A 24,946-nucleotide genomic window follows, 5' to 3' on the forward strand; every position below is an offset into this window, starting at 1 on the left:
TGGGTTTTTAGACGGATTCTGTGTTCATGTCTTTGTTGGACAAAAGTCAATTGTAAGTGGCGTTAGCCTGTCTAACTTACAGTCTAGAACATTTCTTTCAGTGGCTATGTTCATAGAAGTTTTAGGTCTCATAAACTGCGGCATAGGGCATGGCTCCCTTTGCTCGTTTTTCATCTGAGATCTCTTTTGGCTTTGCATACTGAATCAATGATACAGGGATTGTTTTTATATATCATAGTTGATATTTTTTAAATCCTAACACTCTTCTCTCTCTGTTTTGGTGATTATTCTATCATCATTTTATTCAGGGGGCCTCTTTTTGTTCGTCCTTTCTGGACTGTATTCTTAATGGATGCAAGTTTTACAGGTTGGGGAACTGTCTGAGGGTCTTTTGACAGCACAAGGGGTTTGGCAACTTCAAGAGGCGAGGTTTCTAATCGATATTTTAGTACTCCGTGCTATTTTTTCAGCGCTCTTTCAGGCTCGGCCTCTTTTAGGAGAGAACTTTTTCATTTTTTGCTTTCAGACAGACCATATCACAACTGTGGCATATGTCAATCAACAATAGGGACTTGTAGTTCCTTAAGCAATTAAGAAGTATCTTGAATACGTTCTTAGTTGGAATTCATCTTCTGTCTATTTTCTACGATTTTAGACATTTGGGAGGTGGATTATCTCAGCCGTCAGTCTTTACATCCAGGAGAGTGGTGTCTCTATAAAGATGTGTATTCTCATTTCTCCAACATAGGTGTGTCCGGTCCACGGCGTCATCCTTACTTGTGGGATATTCTCTTCCCCAACAGGAAATGGCAAAGAGCCCAGCAAAGCTGGTCACATGATCCCTCCTAGGCTCCGCCTACCCCAGTCATTCTCTTTGCCGTTGTACAGGCAACATCTCCACGGAGATGGCTTAGAGTTTTTTAGTGTTTAACTGTAGTTTTTTATTATTCAATCAAGAGTTTGTTATTTTGAAATAGTGCTGGTATGTACTATTTACTCAGAAACAGAAAAGAGATGAAGAGTTCTGTTTGTATGAGGAAAATGATTTTAGCAACCGTAACTAAAATCCATGGCTGTTCCACACAGGACTGTTGAGAGCAATTAACTTCAGTTGGGGGAACAGTGTGCAGTCTCTTGCTGCTTGAGGTATGACACATTCTAACAAGACGATGTAATGCTGGAAGCTGTCATTTTCCCTATGGGATCCGGTAAGCCATATTTATTACGATCGTAAATAAGGGCTTTACAAGGGCTTATTTAGACTGTAGACTTTTCTGGGCTAAATCGATTCATTATTAGCACATATTTAGCCTTGAGGAATCATTTTATCTGGGTATTTTGATATAATAATATCGGCAGGCACTGTATTAGACACCTTATTTCTTAGGGGCTTTCCCAAAGCATAAGCAGAGTCTCATTTTCGCGCCGGTGTGGCGCACTTGTTTTTGAGAGGCATGGCATGCAGTCGCATGTGAGAGGAGCTCTGATACTTAGAAAAGACTTTCTGAAGGCGTCATTTGGTATCGTATTCCCCTTTGGGCTTGGTTGGGTCTCAGCAAAGCAGATACCAGGGACTGTAAAGGGGTTAAAGCTTATAACGGCTCCGGTTCCGTTATTTTAAGAGTTAAAGCTTCCAAATTTGGTGTGCAATATTTTTAAGGCTTTAAGACACTGTGGTGAAAATTTGGTGATTTTTGAACAATTCCTTCATGTTTTTTCGCAATTGCAGTAACAAAGTGTGTTCAGTTTAAAATTTAAAGTGACAGTAACGGTTTTATTTTAAAACGTTTTTTGTACTTTCTTATCAAGTTTATGCCTGTTTAACATGTCTGAACTACCAGATAGACTGTGTTCTGAATGTGGGGAAGCCAGAATTCCTATTCATTTAAATAAATGTGATTTATGTGATAATGACAATGATGCCCAAGATGATTCCTCAAGTGAGGGGAGTAAGCATGGTACTGCATCATTCCCTCCTTCGTCTACACGAGTCTTGCCCACTCAGGAGGCCCCTAGTACATCTAGCGCGCCAATACTCCTTACTATGCAACAATTAACGGCTGTAATGGATAATTCTGTCAAAAACATTTTAGCCAAAATGAACCCTTGTCAGCGTAAGCGTGGCTGCTCTGTTTTAGTTACTGAAGAGCATGACGACGCTGATATTAATATCTCTGAAGGGCCCCTAATCCAATTTGAGGGGGCCAGGGAGGTTTTGTCTGAGGGAGAAATTACTGATTCAGGGAACATTTCTCATCAGGCTGAATCGGATGTGATTACATTTAAATTTAAGTTGGAACATCTCCGCATTTTGCTTAAGGAGGTATTATCCACTCTGGATGATTGTGAAAAGTTGGTCATTCCAGAGAAACTATGTAAAATGGACAAGTTCCTAGAGGTGCCGGGGCTCCCAGAAGCTTTTCCTATACCCAAGCGGGTGGCGGACATTGTTAATAAAGAATGGGAAAGGCCCGGTATTCCTTTCGTCCCTCCCCCCATATTTAAAAAATTTTTTCCTATGGTCGACCCCAGAAAGGACTTATGGCAGTCAGTCCCCAAGGTCGAGGGAGCGGTTTCTACTTTAAACAAACGCACCACTATACCCATAGAGGATAGTTGTGCTTTCAAAGATCCTATGGATAAAAAATTAGAAGGTTTGCTTAAAAAGATGTTTGTTCAGCAGGGTTACCTTCTACAACCCATTTCATGCATTGTCCCTGTCACTACAGCTGCATATTTCTGGTTTGATGAACTGATTAAGGTGCTCGATAGTGATTCTCCTCCTTATGAGGAGATTATGGACAGAATCAATGCTCTCAAATTGGCTAATTCTTTCACTCTAGACGCCACTTTGCAAGTGGCTAGGTTAGCGGCTAAGAATTCTGGGTTTGCTATTGTGGCGCGCAGAGCGCTTTGGTTGAAATCTTGGTCGGCTGATGCGTCTTCCAAGAACAAGTTACTAAACATTCCTTTCAAGGGGAAAACGCTGTTTGGCCCTGACTTGAAAGAGATTATCTCTGATATCACTGGAGGTAAGGGCCACGCCCTTCCTCAGGATAGGCCTTTCAAGGCAAAAAATAGACCTAATTTTCGTCCCTTTCGTAAAAACGGACCAGCCCAAAGTGCTACGTCCTCTAAGCAAGAGGGTAATTCTTCTCAAGCCAAGCCAGCTTGGAGACCAATGCAAGGCTGGAACAAGGGAAAGCAGGCCAAGAAACCTGTCACTGCTACCAAGACAGCATGAAATATTGGCCCCCGATCCGGGACCGGATCTGGTGGGGGGCAGACTCTCTCTCTTCGCTCAGGCTTGGGCAAGAGATGTTCTGGATCCTTGGGCGCTAGAAATAGTCTCCCAGGGTTATCTTCTGGAATTCAAGGGACTTCCCCCAAGGGGGAGGTTCCACAGGTCTCAGTTGTCTTCAGACCACATAAAAAGACAGGCGTTCTTACATTGTGTAGAAGACCTGTTAAAAATGGGAGTGATTCATCCTGTTCCATTAAGAGAACAAGGGATGGGGTTCTACTCCAATCTGTTCATAGTTCCCAAAAAAGAGGGAACGTTCAGACCAATCTTAGATCTCAAGATCTTAAACAAATTTCTCAAGGTCCCATCGTTCAAGATGGAAACCATTCGAACTATCCTTCCTTCCATCCAGGAAGGTCAATTCATGACCACGGTGGATTTAAAGGATGCGTATCTACATATTCCTATCCACAAGGAACATCATCGGTTCCTAAGGTTTGCATTCCTGGACAAACATTACCAGTTTGTGGCGCTTCCTTTCGGATTAGCCACTGCTCCAAGGATTTTCACAAAGGTACTAGGGTCCCTTCTTGCGGTGCTAAGACCAAGGGGCATTGCAGTAGTACCTTACCTGGACGACATTCTGATTCAAGCGTCGTCCCTCCCTCGAGCAAAGGCTCACACGGACATCGTCCTGGCCTTTCTCAGATCTCACGGCTGGAAAGTGAACGTGGAAAAGAGTTCTCTATCCCCGTCAACAAGGGTTCCCTTCTTGGGAACAATTATAGACTCCTCAGACATGAGGATTTTTCTAACAGAGGCCAGAAAGACAAAGCTTCTGGACTCTTGTCGGATACTTCATTCCGTTCCTCTTCCTTCCGTAGCTCAGTGCATGGAAGTGATCGGGTTGATGGTAGCGGCAATGGACATAGTTCCTTTTGCGCGCATTCATCTAAGACCATTACAACTGTGCATGCTCAGTCAGTGGAATGGGGACTATACAGACTTGTCTCCAAAGATACAAGTAAATCAGAGGACCAGAGACTCACTCCGTTGGTGGCTGTCCCTGGACAACCTGTCACGAGGGATGACATTCCGCAGACCAGAGTGGGTCATTGTCACGACCGACGCCAGTCTGATGGGCTGGGGCGCGGTCTGGGGATCCCTGAAAGCTCAGGGTCTTTGGTCTCGGGAAGAATCTCTTCTACCGATAAATATTCTGGAACTGAGAGCGATATTCAATGCTCTCAAGGCTTGGCCTCAGCTAGCGAGGACCAAGTTCATTCGGTTTCAATCAGACAACATGACGACTGTTGCGTACATCAACCATCAGGGGGGAACAAGGAGTTCCCTAGCGATGGAAGAAGTGACCAAGATTATTCTATGGGCGGAGTCTCACTCCTGCCACCTGTCTGCTATCCACATCCCGGGAGTGGAAAATTGGGAAGCGGATTTTCTGAGTCGTCAGACATTGCATCCGGGGGAGTGGGAACTCCATCCGGAAATCTTTGCCCAAGTCACTCAACTATGGGGCATTCCAGACATGGATCTGATGGCCTCTCGTCAGAACTTCAAAGTTCCTTGCTACGGGTCCAGATCCAGGGATCCCAAGGCGGCTCTAGTGGATGCACTAGTAGCACCTTGGACCTTCAAACTAGCTTATGTGTTCCCGCCGTTTCCTCTCATCCCCAGGCTGGTAGCCAGGATCAATCAGGAGAGGGCGTCGGTGATCTTGATAGCTCCTGCGTGGCCACGCAGGACTTGGTATGCAGATCTGGTGAATATGTCATCGGCTCCACCTTGGAAGCTACCTTTGAGACGAGACCTTCTTGTTCAGGGTCCGTTCGAACATCCGAATCTGGTTTCACTCCAGCTGACTGCTTGGAGATTGAACGCTTGATTTTATCGAAGCGAGGTTTCTCAGATCCTGTTATCGATACTCTTGTTCAGGCCAGAAAGCCTGTAACTAGAAAGATTTACCACAAAATTTGGAAAAAATATATCTGTTGGTGTGAATCTAAAGGATTCCCTTGGGACAAGGTTAAGATTCCTAGGATTCTATCCTTCCTTCAAGAAGGATTGGAAAAAGGATTATCGGCAAGTTCCCTGAAGGGACAGATTTCTGCCTTGTCGGTGTTACTTCACAAAAAACTGGCAGCTGTGCCAGATGTTCAAGCCTTTGTTCAGGCTCTGGTTAGAATCAAGCCTGTTTACAAACCTTTGACTCCTCCTTGGAGTCTCAATTTAGTTCTTTCAGTTCTTCAGGGGGTTCCGTTTGAACCCTTACATTCCGTTGATATTAAGTTATTATCTTGGAAGGTTTTGTTTTTAGTTGCAATTTCTTCTGCTAGAAGAGTTTCAGAATTATCTGCTCTGCAGTGTTCTCCTCCTTATCTGGTGTTCCATGCAGATAAGGTGGTTTTACGTACTAAACCTGGTTTTCTTCCAAAAGTTGTTTCTAACAAAAACATTAACCAGGAGATTATCGTACCTTCTCTGTGTCCAAAACCAGTTTCAAAGAAGGAACGCTTGTTGCACAATTTGGATGTTGTTCGCGCTCTAAAATTCTATTTAGATGCTACAAAGGATTTTAGACAAACATCTTCCTTGTTTGTTGTTTATTCAGGTAAAAGGAGAGGTCAAAAAGCAACTTCTACCTCTCTCTCTTTTTGGATTAAAAGCATCATCAGATTGGCTTACGAGACTGCCGGACGGCAGCCTCCCGAAAGAATCACAGCCCATTCCACTAGGGCTGTGGCTTCCACATGGGCCTTCAAGAACGAGGCTTCTGTTGATCAGATATGTAGGGCAGCGACTTGGTCTTCACTGCACACTTTTACCAAATTTTACAAGTTTGATACTTTTGCTTCTTCTGAGGCTATTTTTGGGAGAAAGGTTTTGCAAGCCGTGGTGCCTTCCATTTAGGTGACCTGATTTGCTCCCTCCCTTCATCCGTGTCCTAAAGCTTTGGTATTGGTTCCCACAAGTAAGGATGACGCCGTGGACCGGACACACCTATGTTGGAGAAAACAGAATTTATGTTTACCTGATAAATTTCTTTCTCCAACGGTGTGTCCGGTCCACGGCCCGCCCTGGTTTTTTAATCAGGTCTGATAATTTATTTTCTTTAACTACAGTCACCACGGTACCATATGGTTTCTCCTATGCTATTATTCCTCCTTAACGTCGGTCGAATGACTGGGGTAGGCGGAGCCTAGGAGGGATCATGTGACCAGCTTTGCTGGGCTCTTTGCCATTTCCTGTTGGGGAAGAGAATATCCCACAAGTAAGGATGACGCCGTGGACTGGACACACCGTTGGAGAAAGAAATTTATCAGGTAAACATAAATTCTGTTTTTTCAGGTCCAGGGATCCTCCGGTGGAGATGGTGGATGCATTAGCAGTGTCTTGGTTTGGCAACCTGACTACATCCTTTCACAATTTTTTTCTTCCAAAGGTGATTTCCAAGATCATATTGGAACAGTGTCATGTGTTTCTGATAGCATCAGCATGGCCTTACAGGTTTGGTATGTGGATCTTGTTCAGATGTCCAAGTTGCCACCCTTGGCCGCTTTCTCTTTGGCCAGCCCTCTTGTTCTAGGGCTATTTTTCCATCGGGATCTCAAATGACTAATTTGGGGGTATGGAAATTAATTAGTGTTTAGTCATAGAGGTTTCTCTGACTCAAGGAACATGTATTATCAGGTTTGGAAAACCTATATTTCATATTGTTCTTCTCATAAATTCTCTTGGCATTCTTTTAGAATTCCTTGGATTTTACAGTTTTTCAGGATGCTTTGGATAAGTTTGTCTGCAAATTTTTTGAATGGACAAATCTGTTTAATGTTTTATTTTCTAGAAGGATTGTTTAAACTTCCTGATATTCACTGTTTTGTTCAGGCTTTGGTTGGTATCAAGCCTGTTCATTTATTATTTTCTGATTTTTGGAGTCTTATTTAGTTTGAAGATTATCTACTTTCTTGGAAAGTGTTGTTTCTTTTGACTATCCCTTCTGCTACAAGAGTTTCTGATTTATCAGCTCTCTCTTGTGTGTCTCCTTATCTGATTTTTTTCATCTAGATAAGTTGTTTTGTGGACTTCTTTTCTTCCTAAGGTTGTAAAATTTGAACAACATTAGTAGACAAATTGTTGTTCCTTCTTTGTGTCCTAATCCTACAGAGTTCTTTACATCCTTTGGATGTGGTAAGAGCTTTATAATTCTATATCGAAGTTAATAGGATTTCAGAAGACTTCTAGTCTATCTGCTATTTTTCTGGTTCCAGAAAAGGTTAGGAAGCCTCTGCCATTTATTTGGCATCCTGATTAAAGCTTTTGTTTTTCAAGGCTTATTTTGAGGCAGGGCAGGCTCTGCCTCAGAGTTTTACAGCTCATTCTACTAAGTTCAGCCACCATTTCTTGGGCTTTTTCAGAATAAAGCTTAGGTTGATCAAATTTGCAAATCAGTAATTTGATCTTCTTTGCATACTTTTATTGTTTTTACCATTTTGATGTATTTGCTTCTTCTGAAGCAGTCTTTGGTAGAAAACGTTCTTCAGGCAGCTGTTTCAGTTTGATTCTACTGCTTTTGATTTAAGTGTTTTCATGGAAAACTTATTTATTGTGTGGAAATAGCTGTTATTTTATCCCTCACTTTCTAGTGACTCTTCTGTAGACTTCCACATCTTGGGTATTTCTAGCCCATATGTCACTGGCTCATGGACTCTTGCCAATTACATGAAAGAAAACATAATTTATGTAAGAACTTACCTGATAAATTCATTTCTTTCATATTGGCAAGAGTCCATGAAGCTTACCCTTTTTATGGTGGTTATGTTTTTTGTATAAAAGCACAATTATATTTCCAGTTCCTCTTTTTGTATGCTTTTCCACTCCTTATTTTATCACCCCACTACTTGGCTATTCGTTAAACTGAATTGTGGGTGTAGTGAGGGGTTTATTTATAGACATTTTGAGGTTTGGGAAACTTTTCCCCTCCTGGTAGGATTGTATATCCCATACGTCACTAACTCATGGACTCTAGCCAATATGAAAGAAATTAATTTGTCAGGTAAGTACTTACATAAATTATTTTTTATATATATGTTTTGTGTCTTATCCCTCCTATTTTTTAATACATTGATAGTTGTCTTAGTTGCTTCAGTAAAATGACATTTTGAAAGTGTCTTTACCTTTTTATAGCTAGTTATTCAAATGTTTGTGTTGTCGTGGTGAGAAATCACTGAAGCTGTTCCATAAACTATTTGTTTTCTTCAGGACAGGCAGTTGAAAGTGAAGGATCTTGTGCTTTCTGCCCATGACAGAGCTGCCAGGAACTGCCCTTGGACAGTGGGCCTCTGGAAGCGGTATCTTCTGGCTATGGAGAGACATTGTGTAGATCATGAAGTGGTGACAGGTATTCTATTAATCTGGAATTTAGAAGATGATTGTAGATTACTTGATTTAACCTTTGTGTGTTTTTCTTAAATTGTTGTAATACTTGATATGATCCTCACATTTTGGGCAAGTTTGCCTTAAATAACTGATTCTAATCCATAGTGTCAGAACAGCCTGGGGTGCTATGTAGAATTAGCCCATGTATCTTCATGCAGCATCACAGGAGTGTCATGAATTCTGGAAGTATTCATGCGTGCCATTAATGGCACTTTGTGTAGCAGTGTTTCAGTGTGCGTGCAAAGAGCTTATCTTCTATTAATTAATCAGGGTTAGCTTTTACTAGGAGCATTTGTATAGCCGAAATCTTTCTATTCAGTTTGATATGTGTTCGTGTATATTTCCATCTAAAGGGGAGGAGAGTCCACGGCTTCATTCATTACTATTGGGAATTAAGAACCTGGCCACCAGGAGGAGGCAAAGACACCCCAGCCAAAGGCTTAAATACCTCCCCCACTTCCTTCATCCCCCAGTCATTATTTGCCTTTCGTCACAGGAGGATGGCAGAGGAGTGCCTGATTTCGAAGTAGTCTCTTATGGAGGGTAGTACTCTTCGCAGTGGGACTGGAGTTTTAAGTAGTCCTGTCAGCCTCTCAGTGAGAGCCTGGGCGAAAGTTAGAGTACGGAGATGCAGGGAGAGTCTATCTGCAAAGCCATCCCGACTCATATTAACAGCTCCATAAGCAATCAGCGTTTACCAGTTTAGCTGCCTGCTTTCTTCACTCAATTCCATGTCAGGAGTGAGGCTACTAACCTGTCACACTTAAAGGGCCGTGTTCCTTTTCCATGGCGTAGATTCTGGTAAGATTGTTTCTTTTTTTATTAAAAATGATAAACATAGAAGACAGGGTCACAGTGTGGCACCTTTTTATCTTTCAGAATCAAGGGTTAATATTCCTGGAAGGGGGATTATTGAACAGGGGGGACACAATAAACATGATATTGTTTATTGTGTCATTGCTGCGTTATGTGCGAGATGAGGCTCTTGCAATGTGTGGAATTTTCAGATTACTTACGGAAACTTTGAGCGGCCATTTTTTGGCGCATTTTTCCGTAGTGCAGGGGCGGTCCTGCCAGGCATTTCATTTGACTGGGTGTGGCTATCTATCCTTCCTGTTGATCTGTGGCGCAGGAGACGTAGCGGTTTCTGTAGTCCGGGTCCTAGGAGGTGGTGAGTGCCCCGGCCATTAGTGGTATAAAGATGCCTTTTTAATAAATAAAGTTACAAATTTAAGAGAAACGTTTTTCGCTAAAAAATCCCCAAAAGCAAACATAATAAATGCAGTGAATTCAAATGTATATTTATATATACACACACACAATTGTGGGTTAATATAAACAGAGAGTTCTCATAAAGCTGAACCAATGTCCAGTGTGTATGACAAATGTAATGTGTATGATAACTGCAGTCCACAGATTAAATAAAGATCAACTCCCGAATTAGACCGGCACAGTACCTTTATATAAAGTTGCTCCGCTTTTAGATCTTTTAAAATGGTGACCAAAATTTCCTCTGTGGCGATATTTTCCTTATAGTGTGTAAGTTAAAAACAACGATGCAGCCGAACAAACTCACTCCCCACTGGTAGGTGGCGTATAGTTCCGGCGTGTAGTTCCTGCGTATGAATTCAAGTGTCTGGATGATGTCACTCAGTGGTGTGTACGGTGTCTCTGGTGCAGCTCCAACGATGCTGAGTTCTTTCCCTCTCAGCCGGTGTCAACATGCAAAACAACAAAAGGGAGCAGAAGCGCAACCAAGATTCAAGTATGTTTATTTACAAATACACATAAAGCGCACATACAGTAATGCACGTACAGGAACAAAAGATTAAAACAGCATGTAGTAATTTCCATGTAGGAAAACAGCAGCCAAAGTATTCCGCCAGGGGCATTCACCACAAACCCACAGAGTGATGTCTGGACCGCAATAACAATGGCTTGTAATATTAAAGATAGGTAATAAGATCAAATATGATCAAATAAACATGTTTCTAAAACCTCAACGCGTTTCCCTCGTATAGCGAATAGGCTTTCTCAAGAGGACAGGAATGAAGTCTCTTTCCTTAATAAAGTCTCATTCCTGTGTTAATTGTGAGGAGGTTCTGGTAGATCAGCCTGATCAACTATGTTCCACATGCCTTGATAAAGTTACGACATCTCAATGTAAACGGATGTCTAGTACTACTGAGACGTCCACCTCTGAGGGTTCTTCGTCCCGGGAGGTGCATTCCCTACATTCATCTCCGAATGCACATGCAGCTCCCCGGCGTCCAACCGTTACTCCTTCGGGAGAGATTCGTTGGCCGTCAGACTTTGTGGACCAACTGGAATCGGCGGTTTCGAAAGTGATCCATGCCTTACCACGTTCTGCTAAGCACAAGCGTAGGGTTTGTCATAGCGGCCCGGCCCAGGGTTTGTCCTCGACAATGGAAGATCCAGAGGCTCTATATGATGTCGAGGCCGACTCTTCAGAGGAGAGGCCCCTTCTGGCATAGAGTTTGTGTCATCTAAACCTCCGGCAGCGGAGGAGCCTGGTTATAGGTTTAGGATGGAGAATTTGCGCTTTCTGCTACGGCAGGTGCTTGCTACTCTGGAGGTTCCGGAACCTAAGATACTGGAGGAACCTGTTATACCTAAGCTTGACAATGTATACAAGGACAGGGTAGTACCTCAGTCTTTCCCGGTTCCCGTTAAGGTGGCTAATATTATTAAGAACGAATGGGAGCGATTAGGTTCTTCCTTTTCCCCTTCTTCTTCTTTCAAAAAAATGTTCCCCGTTCCGGACTCTCAGCTTGAGCTGTTGGGGACCATATCTAAGGTGGATGGGGCTCTCTCTACGCTCACGAAGCAGACGACTATTCCTCTCGAGGATAGTTCGTTGTTTAAAGAGCCCATGGATAAGAAGCTGGAAAGCATATTGAGAAAGATGTTTCAGCACACGGGGCTTGTTTTTTTTTTTTTTTATTGAGGCATTCAACTAAAACATAACAGAGAGGTTGCAATAGACAGTTTCAATGTGGACATAAATATACAGGTAATGTTGGTGAGTCACAGATCAATAAAGCAGCATACTCTTCTAGCATTATGTTACATTATCAGTACTACCTGAACATCTAATTGCAACAAGATAAATAAGACCTCAATTTTTCCAATATAAAGTAATATAGATCTCCCCTTGAACAATAAATTATGAAAGATAAATGTTCCTCCCTATTGTTCTGTGGAAGCCGCTCTTGGACCTCCCTAATTGTATAATTAACTTAATGGGGGATTTTGGGGGGGGGGGGAAGCAAACAAACAAACAGGACCACTCTTGGACCCTTAGAACAAACAGGGCGACTTTTGGACCTTAGGAAACAGCTTAATGTGGTTGTCAAATGATTACCATGAAGGAAAGCTATAAAGGAAAAGTCTATAATCAAAATATGATATACTGTATGCATCTACTATGTAGTTACATGGTATCTGCAATTGAGGTTTGGGGTTCTGTGTCCACCACTCAAGGAGGTTAGAATTGATTGGTCAAGATCAAAATATTTCTTAGGTATATCAGGAAGGGAAATATGCCAACTAGGAAACACTAGAGGTATGTGCTGGGAGCCTAAATTTTGTAGAGCATAGAAAGTTTATTGTAAGCGAACTCTAACTAATTCCCTATCACAGTGATCGCTATATATATACATGTCATGAACAGATCATGCTATGATCCTCCTAATTACCAGAAAGACACATATCTATATATACATACCCACACACATATATATATTTATATACATATATATACACACTTATTCATAACTATAATCCATGGGCAAAAAGGGAGACATAATTCTAATTCTAAGGAGCAGGGGTATCATGTGTACCTATTAGGCCCAAACCATTGGATACATCATAAAATATGCAGACCGTACATAGAATAGAGTCCCAAACTAGAAGTAGAGTGCATACGTAATTTTATATGCTTGAATGCTAAAAACTCACTAAGCCAACTACATTGAAATAAACATACTTATGTTGGAGAAAACCACAAATAACGAGCTTTCTATTCCCCATTATAGGGACCAGAGGCATCATGTTGAAAAAGCATAGTATTATTATTAGGCGTCCACATTAATCAGAACCCGCTAAGTGCTAGGACTCTAATAGGGTGATGGATTATGGAGTTATATGCTTATCTAGCTGTTAATGTTCCTAAGTTCATTTAACCAACTCCCCTCTTTGGGTTCTGGTCAGAGTGAATACAATACGGCCTCCATGCTGAAAATCTGTAGCCCTGAAAGATGTGCTGTCCCAGGTTAGGGGTTAACACTGTGTTGTAGCTGTGGGGTTCGGCAGTCCATAAATCCCTTACCTGCTTGTGTATGGGAACGGCTTCTGACTTGTAGCGCCATGTAGTGATGAGCAGTTCCTTGCCGCTTGCTGTCTCTTCACTAGGTGCAGAGGTTTTGCGGCCCTGGGCTATTCTCGAAGTTGCTAAGTCTCATGACACCACACAGAGTCTGGGAGAGCCCGCAGCTGCGCCAGAGTCCAGCACCTGTACATTCAGATAAGCCTTCGGCGATATATTTGCTTTATCTGGATCTGGGCCTGACAGCACACTAACCAAAGCCGCATCCTCAAGTGCATACAGAGGAGGTCCCCCAGCCGCGGCCTGGACGCCATGCATTCTCACCATATCACCTGAGGAAGGGGTAGGTTTGTAACCGTTATTGAGGTAGTTGGGTGCTATATTCCTCTCAGCTTCTATGTTAGCCTCAGGGAGAAGCCTCTGTTCCGTAGAGAGTTGAATTTTCATTCTGACGTTCTGTATGCGGTGAGTCATCTCTAGGCTGTGGAGCCAGGTACGTGCACCCGTTTTGGCCACATTCACCTCTCTTGTGGTTGGCTGCCTCATAGTGGATAATATTTTTGGCGCTCTCAAGCCTGGGGAGTTAACTGGAAAGTTGTCCACGGCTAAGGGATTGTTTACTGGACCACTTGAGTGACAGATCAAATCTGTCTTAGCTGGAGCCTGAACCTTAGGCGAGGGATCCGATAAGCTTGGTGTAAGCATTTGGATACTGGTATCTTTGTCAGATTTCTCCGGTGGGGCTCTTGGTATCCTATTTTGAGATCCAATTTGCTCCGTTAACGCACACAGGCTACTACATTCAGCCGACCACATTTTGCAGTAGCTTCTCATGGTGTTCATTCAACAAGTAGGTCACAGCCTTGAGTAGTGTATTAACATTAGGCGCCATCTTTAGTATGTACGTGTGTGGCAATAAAGTCTCGTAATCCTCTTTGTTTTCTTTCACATAAAACAAATGTGGCGTTGTATAAACATATATGTTGTAAAGTTGTATTTACAGTGTCTGTGCACTGCTTACGTGGCCTGTAGTATTACCGGGGGGGGGGTGTTGAGAGCCTCTCAGTGAAGAGCTTGTCTTAGGCCTCAACGCTCCGGATTGGTTTGCAGAGGAGGAATATTCAATAAAAATATATTGTCCAAATCAGATTGATCTGAGGAATCAGTATATTAGGATGATATAGCTGGATGATCATTCATTTCACTGGTAATAGGCAAATTATCAGTGATCCATGCAGAGCTACCAATATTGCTACCATTCAATGTGCTGCCCAGAGACACGCCCCCACAGGGCTTGTTTTTCAGCCAGCAGCGGCTGTTGCGGAGGTTGCTGGAGCTGCGACATATTGGTGTGAATCCCTGTGTGAAATGGTCGAGAGGGAGACATCCATCGACGAGATACAGGAGAAGATTAAGGTGCTGAAGATCGCCAGTGTCAGGTTTTTCTGTTTTAGCGTGCAGAGCTCTGTGGCTAAAATCTTGGTCGGCGGACATGACCTCTAAGGCAAGGCTGTTGTCCTTGCCTTTTCAAGGAAAGATCCTGTTCGGTCCAGGATTGGATTAGAATATATCCATGGCTTCGGGAGGCAAGGGAACTTTCCTACCGCAGGATAAGAAGGCTAAGCGTAAAGGATCTACTTTTCGTCCCTTTCGTGCGGACAAGGCCCAGCGCCAGAAATCTGCCGCAAAAGCGGACCAGTCCAAGGGATCTTGGAAGCCGGCTCAATCTTGGAACAAGTCTAAGCAGAGCAAGAAGCCCGCCAAGACGGAATCGGCATTATGGGGCGGCCTACGACCGGTCTCCGGATCACGTAGGGCGCATGGTTGCAGGACGTTCAGGACCCTTGGGTTCTAGAAGTGGTCTCCCAGTGTTACAGGATAGGGTTCAGATCCCATCCGCCTTAGATTCCTTCTGTCAAACCTGTCTTCAAGACCAGAGAAGAGAGAGGCCTTTCTAGAGTGTGTGAGAGATCTCGTCTCTCTCTGGGTTATCGTACCCCTAGCAGAAAGTGGTTCTGGACCTAAAGTGTTTAAAGAAGTTTCTGAGTGTTTCAAAATAGAAATTATCAGATCTATTCTGCCCCTAGTTCAAGAGGGACAGTTCATGACAACTGTAGACTTGAAGGACGCTTACCTTCATGTGCCAATTCACAGGGACCACTTCAGGTTCCTAAGATTTGCGTTTCTGGACCAACACTTCCAGTTTGTGGCCCTTCCTTTTTGTCTGCCGACGGCCCTGAGCATCTTCACAAAGGTTCTGGGGGCGCTGCTTGCAGTGGCCTTATCCAGGGGCATTGCGGTGGTGCCTTACCTGGACAACATCCTAGTTCAGGCGCCGTCGCTCGGCCACGCAGAGGATCAATCGGGGGCTCTTCTTCTTCTGCTCCAATCTCACGGTTGGAAGAGCAATGCAGGAAAGAGGTCCCTGGTTCCCAGCAACAGGGTGGAGTTCCTGGGCACGATAATAGACTCTATGTCCATGACGATATTTCTCACAGATCAGCGGCGCAGGAAGCTTGTGTCCACCTGTCTTGCCCTTCAGTCCTCCACAAGCCCGCCGGTGGCTCAATGTATGGAGTTGATAGGTCTCATGGTGTCAAGCATAGATGTTATCCCATTCGCCAGGTTCCATCTCAGACCTCTTCAATTGTGCATGTTGAGACAGTGGAACAGCTGATATCCATAGATGCTCGGACTCGGAACTCCCTCTCTTGGTGGATTCCTCCGGAGCAACTGTCCATGGGGTCATCCTTCTTGCGACCGTCCTGGGAGATTGTGACCACGGGCGCCAGTCTGACAGGATGGGGAGCTGTTTGGGGTGCCAGGATGGCACAAGGAAAGTGGTCTCTCCTTCCACTCAACATCCTGGAACTACAAGCAATTTACAATGCTCTGAAGACATCGCCTTCTCTAGAGTCTGACAGTTTCATAAGATTCCAGACCGACAACATTACCTTGGTGGCTTACATCAACCATCAGGGGGGTACAAGGAGCTTCCTCGCGATGAGCGAGGTGTCTCAGATTCTGGAGTGGGTTGAGTCCCATGACTGCTCGCTCTCAGCGATTCACATTCCAGGTGTGGACAACTAGGAAGCGGACTTTCTCAGCAGACAATCCTTCCATTCGGGGGTATGGTCTCTTCACCCCGAGGTGTTTGCGGAGATTTGTCACAGATGGGGAGCGCCGGAGATAGTTCTGATGGTGTCCAGACTCAATTGCAAGCTACCTCGATACGGGTCGAGGTCCAGGGATCCCCAGGCAGAGCTTATAGATGCCTTAGTGGTTCCTTTTGGGATTCAGCCTAGCTTACATTTTTCCACCGTTACCACTTCTCCCGATCTGGTGGGGATGTCATCCTCTCCGCCGTGGAGGTTACCCTGTTGCAGGGATCTGCTGTCACAGGGCCCCTTTCAACATCGACATCTAGATTCTCTGAGGCTGACTGCGGCTTTTCAGAAAGTGTGATACTCTAATTCAGGCAAGGAAGCCAGTTACTCATCGCATCTACCATAAGGTGTAGAGGACTTACTTGTCCTGGTGTGAGAAGCATGGATATCCTTTGCATAAGGAGAATGTATCCAGGATTCTGTCCTTTCTCCAAGATGGTTTGGAGAAGGGTCTTGCCGCTAGTTCCTTAAAGGGACAGATTTCGGCATTATCAGCTTTGTTGCATAGGAGACTCGCTGAGCTCCCTGACATTCGATCTTTTGTTCAGGCTCTGTCTAGAATCAGGCCTGTCTTTAGACAGTTGGCTCTGCCTTGGAGCTTAAACTTAGTCCTTAAGGTTTTGCAGAGGGTTCTGTTTGAACCTATGCATTCCATAGACATTAAGATTCTGTCCTGGAAGGTTCTCTTCCTGTTGGCTATTGAATCGGCACGCAGAGTATCTGAACTAGGTGCCTTGCAATGTGATCCTCCTTATCTGGTGTTTCATGCGGATAAGGTTGTACTTCGCACTGGGTTGGGGTTTCTCCCCAAGGTGGTGTCTAACCGTAACATCAATCAGGAAATAGTTGTTCCTTCTTTGTGTCCTAACCCTTCTTCTTCAAAGGAGAGGTTACTTCATAACCTGGATGTGGTTCGTGCCTTGAAGTTCTATCTTCAGTCTACAAAGGATTTCAGACAGTCTACGTCTCTTTTTGTGGTGTATTCTGGGAAGTGCAAGGGGCAAAGGGCTTCTGCTACTTCTTTGTCTTTTTGGTTGAGGAGCTTGATTCGCTTGTCTTTTGAGACAGCGGGACATAAGCTTCCTCAGAGGATCAAGGCTCATTCAACTAGAGCTGTGACTTCGTCTTGGGCCTTTAAGAATGAGGCCTATATGGAGCAAATTTGTAAGGCGGCTACCTGGTCCTCCTTACACACTTTAATAAAGTTTTACAAATTTGACGTTTTTGCTTTTGCGGAAGCTGTTTTAGGGAGAAAGGTTCTGCAGGCTGTGGTGCCCTCAGATTAGGGTCCGCCTTTTACCCTCCCGGTGTCCTCTAGAGCTTGGGTATATGTTCCCAATAGTAATGAATGAAGCAGTGGACTCTCCTCCCCTTTAGATGGAAAACATAAATTATGCTTACCTGATAATTTCATTTCCATCAAGGGGAGGAGAGTCCACGGCTCCCTCCTGTATCTCTGTTGGGCGGCCCTAAATTTATTCATCTTCTGGCACCTTTTTTACCCTGATATTTCTCCTACTGTTCCTGGTTCCCTCGGCAGAATAACTGGGGGATGAGGGAAGTGGGGGAGGTATTTAAGCCTTTGGCTGGGGTGTCTTTGCCTCCTCCTGGTGGCCAGGTTCTTCATTCCCAATGGTAATGAATGAAGCTGTGGACTCTCCTCCCCTCAATGGAAATGAAATTATCAGTTAAGCATAATTTATGTTTTCAGTTTTGAATGGTCTGTCTCTCTGAATTTAAAGATTTCCATGATTTAGATGGAGCATGCAGTTTTTCTCTAATGACACAGTGAGTCCATGGATCATCTCTAATTATTATTGGGAATATCACTCCTGCTCAGCAGGAGGAGGCAAAGAGCACCACAGCAAAGCTGATAAATATCACCTCCCTTCCCTCCAACACAGTCATTCTCTTTGCCTATGTGAAAAGCAAGGAGGTGGTAAAGTTTAAGTGTTTGAAAGAAGATTCTTCATTCAAGATTTTATTATTTTGACGCAGAGCAAGATTGTCCACCTTCCTCCTGGGGTTTAGGCGTAGCCCATGTCGGTTTCTTCAGTAGAGCAGTGGTGGCTTTTAAGCAATTGGGAACTTCTGGGGTATAATCCCCACTGTGCCTCTCAATCAGTTATTGCTGCCCTAATTTGAAAGCCTGAGTAAGATTATTCAGTCTTTCTTCTTTCCACAGGTCCATGTGAGGGAGGAAGCCCTCTCAAACCAGGTGAGCTGTCCTGCTGCCGGGCAGATTTACATTGAGGTAAGTGCCAATTTTTATTCTCTGAAAGGAAAAGGGAAATCCTGGCACTTTTTACAGTAAATTCTGTTTGGGATTTTATACAATCAGCCTTTTAGCGGTTAATGGGTCATTGTATGGCAGTTATGCAGGCACTGGGGACGATATATGGAGGCTCAGTTTAATTGGAGTGATAAGTATCTGTGGGATATTATGCAGCACTGTCGTGTAAGATCAATTTCATGACTTGTCTTATGTACTATGATGAGGGTACAGTAAATGCAGCTTTACTTCTCTCTCCCGGCGTTTTTCCCCTAGAGGGATGTTAATGGCGACCGGGTGGTTCAGTTAGCCACGCCCACGATGGGCAGGCTTCTCTGAAGCAGCAAAGACGTTTCTTTGTGCGCCTTTTTTCTGCTTCCTGTGTGTCTCAGATGCTGAATATCTGTTGCGTAGCTCCTCAGAGGACGGTTCAGCGATCTCTAGAGCCGGCTGGTGCAGCTGGTGTGGGAGTCCAGATCGCTATCTACTATTGATTCCGGCAGCCAGCAGGACAGGTAGGCACCTCAGCAGAGCTTGCTGAGGTGTGGAGGTTGCCTGTTTTTTTTCTGTAGAGCCGCTGCTCTGCTGTTAAAGAAATAAAGTGTCTGTTTGAATTTAAAGGGACAGTAACGTTTTTGTCACAATTAAATTCTGAGTTGATATAAGTTTTTTATTGCTGCCCTGCTGTTTAAGAAATAAAGTGACGTTTTAAATTTAAAGGGACAGTAACGTTTTTGTCACAATAAAATTTTAAGTAAAGATGGACCAAGAGGCCCTGCAAAATGTTACTTGTGGTTTGTGTTTTGATGCTAATGTAGAACCACTAATCCCTTTTTGTTCCTCATGTATTGAGAGAACATTGCATTATAGGGATAGACTTTGATACTGAGCCATCATTATCTAAGGCGGAGGTTGTTCAGGAATCTCCTGTTCAAGACATGCCGCAGCTTTCCCCTCAAGTGTCCCAAACTTTAGCGTTTACACATGCAGTGCCCTGCGCTTCCTCTCACACTCTGGTTGGAGTTACGTTACAAGACATTGCTACCCACATATCCTCTGCAGTAACTGATGCGCTGTCTGCCTTTCCCATGCTGCAGGGAAAGCGTAAGAGGAAATCTAAGGATTCAGTGAGCAAGGTATTTGACGCAGTTGTGGCTATTCCGATTGTTCCTTCCCAGAAATCTGAGGAGGAAGATACTTCGGCAGCATCTGAGGGTGAAGACTCAGACAGTGTAATTCCTTCTGCTGATGCTGAAGTTGTATTCTTCAGGTTTAAGCTAGAACACCTCCGGTTGTTACTTAGGAGGTTTTGGCCACATTGGACGACTCTGACATGACTGTCGTAGTCAATCCTAAGAAGTCTAGTAAGTTAAACAAATACTTTGACGTTACTTCCTCGGTGGAGGTTTTTCCGTTTTCGGACCGGGCTACAGAGATTATTGCCCGGGAATGGCAGAAACCGGGTATCCCTTTTCTTTCATGTAATTAGCAAGAGTCCATGAGCTAGTGACGTATGGGATATACATTCCTACCAGGAGGGGCAAAGTTTCCCAAACCTCAAAATGCCTATAAATACACCCCTCACCACACCCACAAATCAGTTTTTACAAACTTTACCTCCTATGGAGGTGGTGAAGTAAGTTTGTGCTAGATTCTACGTTGATATGCGCTCCGCAGCAGGTTGGAGCCCGGTTTTCCTCTCAGCGTGCAGTGAATGTCAGAGGGATGTGAAGAGAGTATTGCCTATTTGAATTCAATGATCTCCTTCTACGGGGTCTTTTTCATAGGTTCTCTGTTATCGGTCGTAGAGATTCATCTCTTACCTCCCTTTTCAGATCGACGATATACTCTTATATATACCATTACCTCTACTGATTCTCGTTTCAGTACTGGTTTGGCTTTCTACTTCATGTAGATGAGTGTCCTGGGGTAAGTAAGTCTTTTTTTCTGTGACACTCTAAGCTATGGTTGGGCACTTTTATATAAAGTTCTAAATATATGTGTTTCAACATTTATTTGCCTTGATTCAGGATGTTCAACGTTCCTTATTTCAGACAGTCAGTTTCATATTTGGGATAATGCATATGAATAAATCAATTTTTTTCTTACCTTAAAATTTGACTTTTTTCCCTGTGGGCTGTTAGGCTCGCGGGGGCTGAAAATGCTTCATTTTATTGCGTCATTCTTGGCGCAGACTTTTTTGGCGCAAAAATTTTTTTTCTTTGTTTCCGGCGTCATACGTGTCACCGGAAGTTGCGTCATTTTTTGACGTTTTTTTGCGCCAAGTGTCGGCGTTACCGTATGTGGCGTCATTTTTGGCGCCAAAAGCATTTAGGCTCCAAATAATGTGGGCGTCTCTTTTGGCGCTAAAAATTATGGGCGTCACTATTGTCTCCACATTATTTAAGTCTCATTGTTTATTGCTTCTGGTTGCTAGAAGCTTGTTCACTGGCATTTTTTTCCCATTCCTGAAACTGTCATTTAAGGAATTTGATCAATTTTGCTTTATATGTTGTTTTTTCTATTACATATTGCAAGATGTCCCAGATTGACCCTGAGTCAGAAGATACTTCTGGAAAATCGCTGCCTGGTACTGGATCTACCAAAGTTAAGTGTATTTGCTGTAAACTTGTGGTATCTGTTCCTCCAGCTGTTGTTTGTAATGAATGTCATGACAAACTTGTTAATGCAGATAATATTTCCTTTAGTAATGTTACATTACCTGTTGTTGTTCCATCAACATCTAATGCTCAGAGTGTTCCTGTTAATATAAGAGATTTTGTTTCTAAATCCATTAAGAAGGCTATGTCTGTTATTCCTCCTTCTAGTAAACGTAAAAGGTCTTTTAAAACTTCTCATTTTTCAGATGAATTTTTAAATGAACATCATCATTCTGATTCTGATAATGATTCCTCTGGTTCAGAGGATTCTGTTTCAGAGGTTGATGCGGATAAATCTTCATATTTGTTCAAAATGGAATTTATTAGTTCTTTACTTAAAGAGGTCTTAATTGCATTAGAAATAGAGGATTCTGGTCCTCTTGATACTAAATCTAAACGTTTAAATAAGGTTTTTAAATCTCCTGTAGTTATTCCAGAAGTTTTTCCTGTCCCTGATGCTATTTCTGAAGTAATCTCCAGGGAATGGAATAATTTGGGTAATTCATTTACTCCTTCTAAACGTTTTAAGCAATTATATCCTGTGCCATCTGACAGATTAGAGTTTTGGGACAAAATCCCTAAGGTTGATGGGACTATCTCTACTCTTGCTAAACGTACTACTATTCCTACGGCAGATAGTACTTCCTTTAAAGATCCTTTAGATAGGAAAATTGAATCTTTTCTAAGGAAAGCTTACTTATGTTCAGGTAATCTTCTTAGACCTGCTATATCTTTAGCGGATGTTGCTGCGGCTTCAACTTTTTGGTTAGAAGCTTTAGCGCAACAAGTAACAGATCATAATTCTCATAGCATTGTTAATCTTCTTCAACATGCTAATAATTTAATTTGCGATGCCATCTTTGATATAATTAGGGTTGATGTCAGGTATATGTCTCTAGCTATTTTAGCTAGAAGAGCTTTATGGCTTAAAACTTGGAATGCTGATATGTCTTCTAAGTCAACTTTGCTTTCCCTTTCTTTCCAGGGTAATAAATTATTTGGTTCACAGTTGGATTCTATTATCTCAACTGTTACTGGAGGAAAAGGAACTTTTTTACCACAGGATAAAAAATCTAAAGGTAAATTTAGGTCTAATAATCGTTTTCGTTCCTTTCGTCACAATAAGGAACAAAAGCCTGATCCTTCACCCTCAGGAGCGGTATCAGTTTGGAAACCATCTCCAGTATGGAATAAATCCAAGCCTTTTAGAAAACCAAAGCCAGCTCCCAAGCCCACATGAAGGTGCGGCCCTCGTTCCAGCCCAGCTGGTAGGGGGCAGATTACGATTTTTCAAAGAAATTTGGATCAATTCAATTCACAATCTTTGGATTCAGAACATTGTTTCAGAAGGGTACAGAATTGGCTTCAAGATAAGGCCTCCTGCAAGAAGATTTTTTCTTTCCCTTGTCCCAGTAAATCCAGCGAAGGCTCAAGCATTTCTGAAATGTGTTTCAGATCTAGAGTTGGCTGGAGTAATTTTACCAGTTCCAGTTCTGGAACAGGGGCTGGGGTTTTACTCAAATCTCTTCATTGTACCAAAGAAGGAGAATTCCTTCAAACCAGTTCTGGATTTAAAAATATTGAATCGTTATGTAAGGATACCAACATTCAAAATGGTAACTATAAGGACTATCCTGCCTTTTGTTCAGCAAGGGAGTTATATGTCCACAATAGATTTACAGGATGCATATCTGCATATTCCGATTCATCCAGATCACTATCAGTTTCTGAGATTCTCTTTCCTAGACAAGCATTACCAGTTTGTGGCTCTGCCGTTTGGTCTAGCAACAGCTCCAAGGATTTTTACAAAGGTTCTCGGTGCCCTTCTGTCTGTAATCAGACAACAGGGTATTGTGGTATTTCCTTATTTGGACGATATCTTGGTACTTGCTCAGTCTTCACTTTTAGCAGAATCTCATACGAATCAACTTGTATCGTTTCTTTGAGATCATGGTTGGAGGATCAATTTACCAAAGAGTTCGTTGATTCCTCAGACAAGGGTAACCTTTTTAGGTTTCCAGATAGATTCAGTGTCCATGACTCTGTCTCTGACAGAAAAAAGACGTCTGAAATTGGTTTCAGCTTGTCGAAACCTTCAGTATCATTCCCTTCGGTAGCCTTATGCATGGAAATTCTAGGTCTTATGACTGCTGCATCGGACGCGATCCCCTTTGCTCGTTTTTACATGCGACCTCTTCAGCTTTGTATGCTGAACCAGTGGTGCAGTCATTACACAAAGATATCTCAATTGATATCTTTAAAACCGATTGTACGACACACTCTGACGTGGTGGACAGATCACCATCGTTTAGTTCAGGGGGCTTCTTTTGTTCTTCCGACCTGGACTGTGATTTCAACAGATGCAAGTCTGACAGGTTGGGGAGCTGTTTGGGGGTCTCTGACAGCACAAGGGGTTTGGGAATCTCAGGAGGTGAGATTACCAATCAATATTTTGGAACTCCGTGCAATTTTCAGAGCTCTTCAGTCATGGCCTCATCTAAAGAGAGAATCGTTCATTTGTTTTCAGACAGACAATGTCACAACTGTGGCCTATATCAATCATCAAGGAGGGACTCACAGTCCTCTGGCTATGAAAGAAGTATCTCGAATACTGGTTTGGGCGGAATCCAGCTCCTGTCTAATTTCTGCGGTTCATATCCCAGGTATAGACAATTGGGAAGCGGATTATCTCAGTCGCCAAACTTTACATCCGGGCGAATGGTCTCTTCACCCAGAGGTTTTTCTTCAGATTGTTCAAATGTGGGGACTTCCAGAAATAGATCTGATGGCTTCTCATCTAAACAAGAAATTTCCCAGGTATCTGTCCAGATCCAGGGATCCTCAAGCGGAAGCAGTGGATGCATTGTCACTTCCTTGGAAGTATCACCCTGCCTATATCTTTCCGCCTCTAGTTCTTCTTCCAAGAGTAATTTCCAAGATTCTGAAGGAAGGCTCGTTTGTTCTGCTGGTGGCTCCAGCATGGCCTCACAGGTTTTGGTATGCGGATCTTGTCTGGATGGCCTCTTGCCAACCGTGGACTCTTCTGTTAAGACCAGACCTTCTGTCGCAAGGTCCTTTTTTCCATCAGGATCTCAAATCCTTAAATTTGAAGGTATGGAGATTGAACGCTTGATTCTTAGTCAAAGAGGTTTCTCTGACTCTGTGATTAATACTATGTTACAGGCTCGTAAATCTGTATCTAGGAAGATATATTATCGAGTCTGGAAGACTTACATTTCTTGGTGTCTTTTTCATCATTTTTCCTGGCATTCTTTTAGAATTCCGAGAATTTTACAGTTTCTTCAGGATGGTTTGGATAAAGGTTTGTCTGCAAGTTCATTGAAAGGACAAATCTCTGCTCTTTCTGTTCTTTTTCACAGAAAGATTGCTAATCTTCCTGATATTCATTGTTTTCTACAAGCTTTGGTTCGTATAAAGCCTGTTATTAAGTCAATTTCTCCTCCTTGGAGTTTGAATTTGGTTCTGGGGGCTCTTCAGGCTCCTCCTTTTGAACCTATGCATTCACTGGACATTAAACTACTTTCTTGGAAAGTTTTGTTTCTTTTGGCCATCTCTTCTGCTAGAAGAGTTTCTGAATTATCTGCTCTTTCTTGTGAGTCTCCTTTTCTGATTTTTCATCAGGATAAGGCGGTGTTGCAAACTTCTTTTCAATTTTTACCTAAGGTTGTGAATTCTAACAACATTAGTAGAGAAATTGTGGTTCCTTCATTGTGTCCTAATCCTAAGAATTCTAAGGAGAGATCTTTGCATTCTTTGGATGTAGTTAGAGCTTTGAAATATTAT

The 24,946-nt window shown here is 43.0% G+C and overlaps 2 protein-coding genes across 2 annotated transcripts in view; one reads left to right on the top strand and one right to left on the bottom strand.

Annotated features, from left to right (window-relative positions):
* LOC128643603 (squamous cell carcinoma antigen recognized by T-cells 3) overlaps window positions 1–8,498 on the bottom strand; it is a 130,043-nt gene extending 121,545 nt beyond the window's left edge. Inside the window, exon 1 of the mRNA XM_053696444.1 lies at window positions 8,485–8,498. Within this exon, the coding sequence (XP_053552419.1) occupies window positions 8,485–8,498 (14 nt within the window). The remainder of the gene's footprint in view (window positions 1–8,484) is intronic.
* A 26-nt stretch (window positions 8,499–8,524) lies between these two features.
* LOC128643604 (squamous cell carcinoma antigen recognized by T-cells 3-like) overlaps window positions 8,525–24,946 on the top strand; it is a gene marked incomplete at its 3' end in the record, with an annotated part of 29,318 nt that continues 12,896 nt past the window's right edge. The window contains exon 1 of the mRNA XM_053696446.1: window positions 8,525–8,657. Within this exon, the coding sequence (XP_053552421.1) occupies window positions 8,621–8,657 (37 nt within the window). The remainder of the gene's footprint in view (window positions 8,658–24,946) is intronic.

This window comes from Bombina bombina, unplaced genomic scaffold (assembly GCF_027579735.1).
Source record: "Bombina bombina isolate aBomBom1 unplaced genomic scaffold, aBomBom1.pri scaffold_426, whole genome shotgun sequence".
NCBI classification, from domain to species: Eukaryota; Metazoa; Chordata; class Amphibia; order Anura; family Bombinatoridae; genus Bombina; species Bombina bombina.